Source organism: Epinephelus fuscoguttatus, linkage group LG13, assembly GCF_011397635.1.
Source record: "Epinephelus fuscoguttatus linkage group LG13, E.fuscoguttatus.final_Chr_v1".
Lineage (NCBI taxonomy): Eukaryota > Metazoa > Chordata > Actinopteri > Perciformes > Serranidae > Epinephelus > Epinephelus fuscoguttatus.
In genome coordinates, this window is record NC_064764.1 from 34959797 (window position 1) to 34971813 (window position 12017).

The following is a 12017-nucleotide window of genomic DNA, read 5'->3' on the forward strand; positions in this document are numbered from 1 at the left end:
AGTCCAGCACTTCAAACAAACAGGCATTGAACACCAATGAGGTCATGGCTTCACCGCCAGGCAAAGAGCTTCAACCGCTTGTCAGCCCAGTAAAAACCCAGTCTGGGGGGAGAGAAAAAAATCGCCCACTGACAACTGAGTAAAAGGACAGGGGAACATTTGTTGTGAAGCTTTACAAGAAAAAGAAACTTAGTGTAATTAGAAACATTCCCTTTTGGAGTCTCTTGGACTGCTTTATATAGATTCCTGCCTCGCTGTCGTGCCAGCTGAGTGCCAGTTAAATGCTGAGCAGCCGCTTCAGAGTTACAACACTGCACAGAGCCGGGATTTTCTCAAGCAAAGGTTGACCAGTTTGGAGTTGGACTGAGCAGCTGAACATCGTTAAGCACTAACTACAGCTACCAGGCAGCTACTCTGAGTGTTACTTCTGTGCTTCAACAGAAATGCCTTGGAAACACAAACCAGTCCTCCTGTGTGTGTTGACAGCCTGCATCACAGCACTGGTGTTGGGTAAGTGAAGAAGCCCGTATTTTTTATTTTTGTTTTTTTACTTCTGCGTGAGTTTTTAGGTTTTCTTGTTTTAGTTTAAGATGCTCAAGTGAAACAGGAAAAAGGGGGCTGAACTTTGTGAAACTTAACACAGCATGAGTACTTTACTGTAATACAGCATCATATAAAACATTAGAAAATATGATTCTTGACTGCACAACAGGATTACCTTTGTAGTTTCAGCTGGACATTGAGTGCATTAAGTGCAAAACTTTATGTTTTTAATACAAATATTAGCATGACACCATATAAATACTGAAATAATAAGACTGTCTTTGTGTTCAAAATTGCACAGTATTTAAGGTTAAACAATGATACACAGTGTTATTAAGTAAAGTATCACCATCTCTTGTTTCCTCTCTCAAAAACATAATTTGACTGTAATGTAATGTAATGTAACCTTAAAGGTCTACTTTGTAAGATTTAGGGGATTTGGTGGCATCTAGTGGTGAGGATTGCACATTGCAACCAGACACAACTTCTCCTGGTTAAGATTCATTCAGTGTTCATTGTTCAGGAGTTTTTTTTACCAGGAGCTGAATTATCTGCAGAGGTTTTCTCCTCTTTAAAGCAATGGGACTAGGTGATTAAAACAAGTAAAAACACAAAAATGAACGTTCACGTTACAAATCAGTGTTTCTCCTACGCTGTTGGGCACATCGTGGATGCGCTGCTTGCCCAGTGCCTGCTAATCTGTGCTCACCGTTTTTATGATCCAAATGTTTTTACCGGGAGCTTAATTATGCGCAGAGGTCTCCTCCTCTCCACAACAAAAGAGCAGGTGAATAAAATTGGTAAAAACACTGAATAAAGCAGTCTCTCAATTAATTTGTGATTCATTTGTATGATTTTTTTAATTGTGTGCTAAGGTTTGTCAAACTATTTAGTTGTTCCCGAAACTGTGTCTAAGCAAGTAAGAAAAACTGTATTAGAGAAAGGAGAAAGAGCTTCATGTGGCCGTCATCTGGTGTCAAATAAACAATATGTTATGTTTTATTGTCTGAATTCACCATGTTTACTGTTGTGTGATGCATAAAGACCAACACTCAACATCCAGGCCCAGTTAATACAATGTTATGTCCTAACTGAGCAGGTTTAGAGGAAAGGGTGAAATATGATGAGTGCGCCGACCTCAGCAACACCACCTGGCAGGAGTACCGGCAGCGGCGAATCAAGCTGCAGGTCGAGTACCTGCTGATGACCAGAGCAAACATGGACTGCGCACAAAGGTTTGACCAGGACTCTCTCGGTGAATCACAGCAGCAGTCGTCCTACTTCAACATCTCCCGGCCCACCAAGGTCATCATCCACGGGTACAGGTGAGCAGAGGACCCTTAAAACCACTTTTTCCCTTTATGAGCCGCAATAGTTTTGGTTATTTCTCTTGATAGATTTTTTTATTTGTGTGCTTGTTTGTGCTCTTCGTACTGCTTTGAAGTAGAAAAAGTCGCATAAAAAATGATCATGTCATCATGATGATTTCTATGCACCAGTCAGGATTTAGCGAGATCTGTGTGAGAAAGTGATGAAGGTTAAAGGTTTATTTGGTTCGATCAAACCACTCTCACACAGTCCTGATAAAGCAGGTCAGCTGAGTAAATAAAAACTGACTTTATAACCACTCTAACCCCAAGACCATGGCCTAAACAAACAAAAACTGTCCTATGAGTCATTTTTGGGAATTCGTACAAAGTGAAATCATTGTGAGGCTTCCCCTAAGCTAAGAAAATGTAAATCTGGGGGGACCAGTTTTGTTTATTTGTTTGTTTTAGACAAAGCTTATCACTGGTTTATAGAGTACAAGTCACTTCCTCCATCTGTCCTTTCCAACATCCTCCCACGTTGCTTAATCCCACCCTCCCTGACCCGACCCTACTCTCGCCTTTACCCCTCGCAGGGCCCTGGGCAGAAAGCCGTCCTGGGTGAAGGAGCTGGCGCGGGCCCTGCTGAGGGCGCAGGATGCGAACGTTGTGGTAGTGGACTGGGTCTATGGTGCTTCCTTCGCCTACAACCTGGTGGTGGAGAATTACAAGGAAGTGGCTCTGCAGATCTCCGTCCTCATCAACCAGATGCAGGTAAACTATAGACGTTACCCAACATTCATAATTCATTTTTATTCTCAGAAGATAAGGAGGTGAATTAATTCTAGTCTGAAACTGCTTCTGTTTCTATTGTTGACACACTCTGAAACATCAATTGGTTCAACTTAAAGAAATTAAGTAACAATTTATATTTAATCATATTTAGTCCTTTATAAAATCTGACGAACCCAATAAATTTAGTGCAACCAGATTTGTTTTGACCTCAAAAATTAAGTTGAACCAACCTAATAAGATGTGGTGACGTTTAGTGGTCAGATTATATTCTCACTTATTTATTTCACTTCTATCCTACCCAAAAATGTCAAACGTGTTTTGATTTTGACAAACTCCTTAAAATAAGCTGTCAGTTGACTAAAACACTTAATGTTGTTTCTTATGCTGAAAAACTTCTTTATTCCAAATGGTATCCACCAACCCCATTAATCATTTTTCACAGTGTACTAGTGGTACACTGTGAAAAAGGAAGTACTTTGAGGTTCTCAGGGTGAGGTCTTTAGTTTGTACCAGAGACCCAGCTGAAAACAAAAAGGGACAGAGCTGCTGACAGCGCCCCGAGGCCGAACAGTCTGCCTGAGGAAATCTGGTCGGGACCAGTCAGTGATCTCTTTTAAGTTCCTTCTTTAAACATACTTTTATTGGTGAGCCTTTCCTGATGTTACTTGAGTTCTAAGTTCATTTAAACTGTCTTTTATCTATTTAAGTTTCAGTCAGTTCTCTTAGTTGTCGTTTTCATGTCATCTGTTTAGGCCTAACTACTGACACGTGAAGCACTTTGTAACTCTTCTTTGAAAAGCGCTTTACAAATAAGAAGGAACAAATAATAAAGATTATTATCATATGATAACAATTCAATATAGATAACTAAGGTCCAAGTAAATAAGCTTACTAAGTACTCTTATTAGGATCATGATTTCACTTTGACCTGGTGAACAAGAACACTCCATACATGAAGTCGCTAAGCCCCTCCCTAAAATGGCCGCCTCGAATCCTACTTTAGCAATCTCAGCTATGCAGGAGGCTAATCGGGCTCTCAGAGAACCTGGAAATATCCTCTATGTTCAGCATCAGGAGTCGAATTTTTCACTTTTCGAAAGCCAAATATTAAAGAGGAGAAATGTTGAATATGGATAAAACAGTGTGGAAGACCTCACTCACAGCTGAATCTATCAAAGATCAATAAACCCCTTCATTTGCTTCAAGGTTAAATGCTAACCAATGTTAGCTAGCTTAGAACTTTAGCAAACAAAGTTGTTTAAATACAAATTATAAGTTAGTTATGTTTTAGCTCAAAGTTAGGTAGTTGTATACCATTTAAAACTTCATGCATATTAAACAGATAAAAAGTGGGATAATTTAGTTTTGCTAGCAATGGACTAAAACATGTATTAGATAGTGCCGGCTTTAGGGAGTCATAACCACACGTTAGCTTAAAATAAACATTGCTTGTAATGGAACCAGCTAGCTCTTCTCATTTAAACTCAGACCATGAGTTTTCATATTGACATGTCACTGGTGGGTGGAATTGTGTGAATTACACATGGCATTTTATGATGAGTGTAGTCAGTATAATATTTTTTACATATGAAAGGAATGAGAGAAGATTTAGAGATTGAGCCTGTGTTGTCTGACAAAATGTGTTTAATTTAATAAAGGGATTTATGAGGAAAAGGAAAGCTCATCCTCCATATTTGTCAAAGGGATTTTGTTTTTGCTGTTTTAAATTAATGGATGTTTTAAAGGTCCAGTCTGTAGGATTTAGGGCCGTCTATTGGCAGAAATATAATATTATATTCATACCTATGTTTTCATTAGTTTATAATCACCTGAAACTAAGAATAATTGTGCTTTTGTTACCTTAGAATGAACTGTTTGTATCTACAAGCAGGTCCTCTTACATGGAGTCTGCCATGTTGTGCTACAGTAGCCCAGAAGGTCAAACCAAGCACTGGCTCTAGATAGCCTTTCCTATTTTTCTGTTTGTTTGTTTTTTTGCATCATCCAGGGTAGTTTTTGACAAAATATTTGAATACTGAACACCTTGGACTTTGATGATTACGTGATGAGTGATGGTGGTGGTTAAGATGATGTTAATACTGATGCTTGTTGATAACTATGTTTTTTTTTAGATGTCTATAGATGCCTAGATGGTTCGATGTTGAAAACAGCATCATGACTGACAGATGTTGATCTTACAGTCGATATTATCCATCTTGTAGGGTCACGATGCGCTTTACTTACTTACCCTTGTACTCAGCTGCTGCTAACCATACAATACATACATACAATTTATTCTGAATTTTTATGTATTTGGTTATTTTGAGTATCTATATTCTTATGTATTCACTTGTGCCTTTTTATGTATGTTTTTACTTGCTGTGCAACTCATTGCCCTCCAGGGACAAAATAAAGTTGAAGTTGAGGCATTCCAGGGTAGGAGTACTGGTGGACCTCTGGGGCAACAGACAAAGCCCAGATTCTGGTGTATGCTAATCTACAGAGAATGGGAAGAATGTGCGGTTATTCATACAATACAACTCATTTTTTGCCTCCCTTCAGGTCAGCCAGCCATGCCTCACCACTACGTCTGAAAGTGCTGATAGAAATTCTACAGCAAATTAGTTTCAAGTATGTCACTGTTCAAGAGTGATGCACAGTCCTGATTTTGCTATTTGAATAAAACAGAGACACAGTTTAGCACCCAGTAAACTCAGAGTTACCACAGAACCACTGCAGAAACTGTTTCAGGTGAAAATAAAATGACTAAAGATTGCGCCTGTCTCTACAACAGAAACATGGATGCAAACTAGAGTCCTTCCACTTCATCGGGATCAGTCTTGGGGCGCACGTCGCTGGTTTTGTGGGGACTCTGTTTGAGGGGAAGATAGGAAGAATCACAGGTGAGTCCATGAATTGGAAACACTTCACTATTGTCTAAATGCAGGTTTTTCTTCTTTCACTTGTATATTGTGTGAAGAAAATACTTTGGTGCAAGTTTTGCCACACCTGTGCTTCACTGCAATTTGAAGAATCACCCTCCTCTACTAAATAAATAACAAAACCATGAGGGAGAACTTCTGTGATACTGTTGTTGGATGGAAAAATAAAAGGTGCCAGCTACTGTTATTCTGCTGCAGAACAACAGGCCAGACAATGAAGTCTCTCACAGAGCCTCTCACTCTGAATGTGCTTTTAGTGTGACCTTTAAAGATTAGCCTCGCTCTTCAAAGGACAACAGCACTTTGATAAGAGAGCCTCTCTGAAGCTGTGTGGAGACGTCTGTTCCCAGAAAACACCAGCCGACACAATGCGTCACTGTTCACTTGTTTATATCAGGTCTTTTTGTCTGAGTGGGGAAGCTGGAGCGAGTTTGAAGTGCAAATCAGAGGATACGCAGTTGCTGACTGGATTCTGGTCATCAAATTTGAAAAATGGAAAAATAACAGCTTTAAGAAATCAATACGTTCAAACCATCGCAAGCTTTCAAAAGTCAGCTGTGGGTAGAGGTCAGTAAAGCTCTTTTTCAATACCAGAAAGTTTGGGGACATCTAAAGTAACATCCCTATGTGCATTTGTGTTTGCTTTCATCGCGTCAATTCTCTTTTCATTCGGAATAAAAGCTCAGGACTAACGAGACTCGTAGAAGACAGGTGTGACAGGAAACAGGCAGGGAAACACACAAAGACAGGGAGTAAAACCAGACATTACACAAGAGGAGAGAATCTACAAAATAAAACAGGAAGCAGATTAAACAAAGATGACTGAATAACAAAAAATCAAGCAACACAAACACAGAAGTCCACAAAATAACATAATATTGATTAAAAACCCAGGATCATGACAAAAGCTGCTTTTATTCTCACAAAGTGATCGTGTAAAACTTAACCCCAGTGGTTTGTGCCTGTCAACAACTATCAGCCATGGATTACAACACATAACCAAGAAAAGCCAGGCGCGTCAAAGTTCTCATGCTATGGGAAAACATTTTCAGAGCACTCAAGGAAAATAATCCTCCTGAATCATTATTTTCAATGAAGTGAATGTCATGCTGTCCTTTTATTCCTAAACATATGTTCTTCTTCTTGTGACCCAGGTGTTGACCCAGCTGGTCCCATGTTTAAAGGAGCCGACACATATGACCGTCTGGACCCGTCTGATGCTCAGTTTGTCGACGCCATCCACACAGACTCTGACTGTAAGAAAACTCTACATTGAATACCATAAAGCCTTACAATTACGCTGTTTTCTTTTCCATTATCACTTAAATACTAAAGGCACCACTGCAGCATTATTGAGGTTTGATTTCTGCATCAGATTTTGGTATTTCCATCCCTGTCGGTCATGTGGACTTCTTTCTGAACGGAGGAAAGGACCAGACTGGATGTGCTCGCTCCAGGTTCAACTCAAGTAAGTTCAGCACTCATTGAAACCTAAAAACTGAGAATAAACAACCTGAGAGAGTCTGTTGTTTATAAATGTGTCCTCTAAATATAGCTCAGACTGTCCACTTTACTCTCTGGACACATTTAACATTTTAAATAAGTATAATTTTCTGTAGACACCTGGCTCCGTCAGTGTTTCTGTGTGTTGTCAGTTCTCATCTACTTCCCAGTGTATGGTTATGTGATATGTGACCACATGAGGGCGCTGCATGTCTACATGAGCGCACTCAACGGCTCGTGCCCAATAGTGGGGATCCCGTGCCACAGCTATGAGGACTTCCTGAAGGGACGCTGTTTGGACTGTGATGTCTTCAAGGGCAGGTGTCCAACTATAGGTGAGAGAACACAAGCTGTATTTAAATGAGTTACATGAAAAATAAAGATGGTTATTTTCTGCATGCTTATTTAATATTACCTGAAGTCACTCCTTCAACATGATGTTGGGGACTGAGTTGTTTATGTCATGCTACAAAAAAATATATTACAAATATTTGACCATATAAATAGACATATTTATGTGACACTGGAAAAGTACTGTTAAGGCCTCTGATACAAACTACATTTACTCAAATACTGTTCTTCAACTTTGAGGGACTTGTTCTTGAGTATTTATATTTCTTGCCACTTTGTGCTTCTACTCCACTACAACTCAGAGGCAAATTATGTACTTTTTATCAATTGATTGATTGACTTTTTAGTCCACTAGATTCGTCTGACAGCTTTTGTCACTTTTCAGAATACAGGTTTTTACCCCTTCCTGTCTAGTGAAAATCATGTATCTCAGTGGTGCACCAAAGGGGTGGCCAGGGGGGATCTCCGCTGTCTTTAATGAGGGATTTATACTTCTGCTTTGAATCAATGCCATACCCTACACTGTAGCCTGACGTGCACCTCCCCAGAAATGTAACCACACGTCGCAGCGACACAGACCTCCTGTCTATTTCTGGAAGCTGAAATTGTTTCCCTCAGTGGAAACGAAGCTTTTATTTACTTTACGTTACTTTACTTTCACACAGGGCTGCCCCTGACCAAATTGGGGCCCTAAGCGAAATTTTATTTGGAGGCCACCATCCCAAATGTATCATAGGTACAAAATGACCGTACAACAACTTGCCATTTAACTTGACAACCTTTACTGGCAATAACAAATGTACTGTAGATACAGTACAGTAGTGGCTGTATGAGTCAAATAAAATAAAAAATTCAACCTGAAATAAATAAATAAATAAATATTAAATAAAAATAGCTTCAAACTGAAATAAATAAATAAACAAATCTGAGTCACAAATAGCCATCAATTACTCATCAAAAGAAAGTAACTTCCACCACCTCAATCCCCCACCCTTGATTAAACACTGAAAATAAAATAAAAGAGGGAGACAGGTTTTTCCTATTTAATCTTATTTTGTTACATTTCTCCTTCTCCCCTTTCTGGAGGTGTCCGATCTCCCTCAGCCCTCCGCCTCTCCCACCTTAATTAAACACTGAAAACAGAAATAAAATACAGAGACATTCTTTTCTATTTTCATCTTATTTAGCTATATTTCTCCCTCTCCCCTCTCTGGGAGCATCTGACCTCCCGGCCCCGCACATACCCCCGAGGCTCAGATCTCCCCCTCCATGGAGCCCGCCCTCCCTCCCAACCCCACACATACTCCTGAGGCTCTTTTGGACGACATGTCGACAACTCTTCACCTGCTGCAGCTCTGCAAGTGCCTGCCAGCACACCCCTCTGTTTGTTCAGATGTCGAGTGCTGTCAATCATTGCAGCGACGCATGGGCGGTCAGGTCTTTTCTCTCCTTCCTCGAGCTGATTCTACGCGCTCCTCACGGTAGCGCATGTACGCATCCATTGCGCATATGCGCAAATGCGTCCCCTCGCGCAAAATGTGGCCCCCCATGGAAGATGAGGCCCTACGCACAGCGCGTGTTCTGTGTTTAGGGAGCGGCGGCCCTGCTTTCACAGATAAGAAACAATAAATTGTGAAGACAATAAAGCCTCCACAAAAATCTTTGCTTGTCACTAGGCTAATTTATAGAATGTAAAATGCCATAACCTTGTGCTAATTACATTAGCATGTTATATTTGTTTGGAAAACGTGTTTAGTATAAGACAGCTGTTTTGTCAGTGAACCTTGTGAGTTGTAATGGAGCCGAATTTGTAACATGACCTTTGTTAAATGTCGTGTTGTCCCTGGCTTTATATGAGTAGAGGAAAAGTCTGCTAGCTGCTAGACACATTTATACAATGTAAAATGCCATAGGCTTGTGCTAATAATGTTAGCATGTTGTATTTGTGGGGAAAATGTGTCCAAATAAAGACAAGTGTTTGTCTGTGAATGCTGCGAGTTATAGTGAAGCTGATTTGTGTACTTGTGTTTGAAACTGTCTCTATTAAGCCATGATTAAAGTGGATTTTGGGTGTGTTTTGAATCAACTAAACTTTACGGCACTTCACAGAAACCCTGTCTCTGACTAGAGTTTTGGAGGTGTAACTGCAGTGGACACGAAAACACAACTATAAATGCTCACAACTGTGTAGGCCACATGCGTAGGCTATGGCGTAGAGTCTGCATAGATTAATAATCATCAGTACTGTAAATGTACCAATTAAGAAGGTTAAGACAAGCATTAAAACCAATAGAAAAGTCTGGTAAGTTGATAGATTTATATCACTTTACTGCAATGCAGCCTTTTAAATGGGGGAAAACTCCAGGGTCATCAGGGTGTGGAGGGACAGGAAGGTGGGGTAACATCAAACCACTGAAAGAATATAAACTGGGTATCTGTGAAGTCTCAGTATCACCAGCAGATATGACTTCAGGCTGCACTCAGGCAGCAGCTCTGGTCTCGTCACACGGCGGCTTTTGGCACTTTCTTATCATTTCAACCCTCTGATACTCCAACACGCGCTGATACAGTGACACAGTTAACGTACGTGGAGCCTGTTTGATTTGTGTGACGTATGGGCAGCTGCTTGACACCATGACTCCACTCACAAGGGTGTGTGTGTGTGTGTGTGTGTGTTTCAGGTTTATCAGAAAACAATGGGATAACCACGTCTCCACTCCCCAGAGAGCAGAAGCTGTTCCTGCTCACTACGTCTTCGCCACCTTTTTGCTGTGAGTGTCCGACTGTCCTTGAACTTGATTATTCAAACACACTGATATTTGGATTCTCTAAGAATTTGCAGTCTTACCAGTTGAGCTTTCAAGATGGCTAATTATTTTAATGTTTTATATAGTGCCCTTCTTTAATTCCAGCAATCAAACAAAAGTTTTTATGTCGTAGTTCAGTATTAAATCTATGTTTCCCGCTCTGCTCAGCTCATCACATCCTGCTGCAGCTGGAGGTTTCTCCTCTGGATAAGAGCGCTGAGTTGGAGGTGACACTGATGACCGAGAACCAGGGAACACAGCGGCGGCTCAGGCTGTAGGTACCACATCTGTAACATCACAGTTTTTATTCAGTTTTCCAAAAATTTTAGCTGTTGAAAGTCCTCTCTACACATAGATGTTGTTTTGTACATGCAGAACAAAATGCTGTTCAGTGGTTCAGTGTTGTGTTGGTGAGATAGTGATAAATAGAAAAAAGAGGGTGTTATTGTTTATATTGTTGTCGTGCACACCAACAAGAGGTCCAGTTACATCATCCATGATCCTTGTTACAGAATCAAAACTCTGATATCAGACCAGAAGTTTAAGTGGAGCAGATTCAGTGTGACAGCTGGTCTGTTTGACAGATTCCGATCAGCAGCGCTCATCCCAGAAATTGTACTGTAATGTCTTTTTTGTTTTTTCCCAGAAAAGCTGAGCAGGCAGCTTCTGTTTATAGAAGAGATGTATTGTATGTTTCACTGTAAACAGGCCTGGCCAGGTGCAGAGATATGTGTACAGGTTCACCTGAGTTCAGGAGGACTTCAGCTGCTCACATTGTGCATACTAACATTCTTACAGTTCTAGTTATATTATATGTGATGACATGAACTATATATTGTTGTGTCTGTTGTCTCTTAGGCTGTGACATTCACTGACATATCTTGCTGCATCTATAGCGCTGACACTATTTTCTCCAAGCAGATTTTAGTCTGGTCAGAGAGTGAATCAAAATCTCGGAGTTTACATTTTATTATTTTTTATTTTTGTAAAGAACTTGATTTTGATGTCATATATGCATCAGTGTAGCAGGAAATAGTGCTTTGTCTCGACCTGTCTCTGAGGACAGAGCTGACACAACCTGTCTTCTCTCTGCAGCCAGGTCTGCCTGTGTCTGCCAGTCTCTGTGGCTAGGCTGTTATATTATATAATGTTATATTAGCTGTGTCTCAGTTCAGGCGCTGCAGCCTTTGAAGGTTTCATTTGAAGACCGATTGCATCACACCGGTGCTACCAAGGCTTCAAATGTGGCCGAGAAATGCAGCCTTCTTTCCCAGAATCTGGAGGATGCAATGGATGAATCCTTCGTGGCCCAGCCTATCCCAAGATGCATTGCAAGCCGTTGACAATTATATATTGAGTTAACTAACAGTTGTTAACTAGCTAACGGTTAACTGTTGTTAAAATTACTATTAGCTAGTTTTTCTGAACACGGTCCATCATCAGCCTGAAATATATCAAATGGCGGTGAATCATCTCCTCAAGTATTGAATGAAAAATATATATACATAATAACAATCTCTGGGTCCATGATTTAGGGCTCACTAACTTACTAGCTTACTCCTTCTTTCATCAAGCACAGCTGGTTGCTATAGGTAACAAGAACACCAACAGTTCGGGGCGAGAACAACTGGTGATGCAACCAGGAAATCTGTTCAGTTTGGCTGATGCAGCCTTCAAAGGACGTGGCCGACATAGACCGCGAGGGATGCGTCCTTCAAAGGCTGCGGCCCCTGAATTGAGACACAGCTTTTATATTATACTGTATCATA

At 40.5% G+C, this 12017-nt stretch overlaps 1 protein-coding gene across 2 annotated transcripts in view; it reads left to right on the forward strand.

Moving 5' to 3' along the window:
* The window catches only part of pla1a (phospholipase A1 member A), a 14824-nt gene continuing 2807 nt past the window's right edge, over positions 1 to 12017 (forward strand). Inside the window, exons 1-9 of one of the 2 annotated variants that reach the window (XM_049595099.1) lie at positions 1 to 510; positions 1643 to 1868; positions 2447 to 2624; positions 5440 to 5548; positions 6742 to 6843; positions 6963 to 7055; positions 7243 to 7425; positions 10123 to 10212; positions 10417 to 10522. In XM_049595099.1, coding sequence (XP_049451056.1) covers positions 444 to 510; positions 1643 to 1868; positions 2447 to 2624; positions 5440 to 5548; positions 6742 to 6843; positions 6963 to 7055; positions 7243 to 7425; positions 10123 to 10212; positions 10417 to 10522 — 1154 coding nt within the window. In that variant the 5' untranslated portion in view covers positions 1 to 443. The remainder of the gene's footprint in view (positions 511 to 1642; positions 1869 to 2446; positions 2625 to 5439; positions 5549 to 6741; positions 6844 to 6962; positions 7056 to 7242; positions 7426 to 10122; positions 10213 to 10416; positions 10523 to 12017) is intronic. The other variant, XM_049595100.1, reaches the window with a different exon arrangement.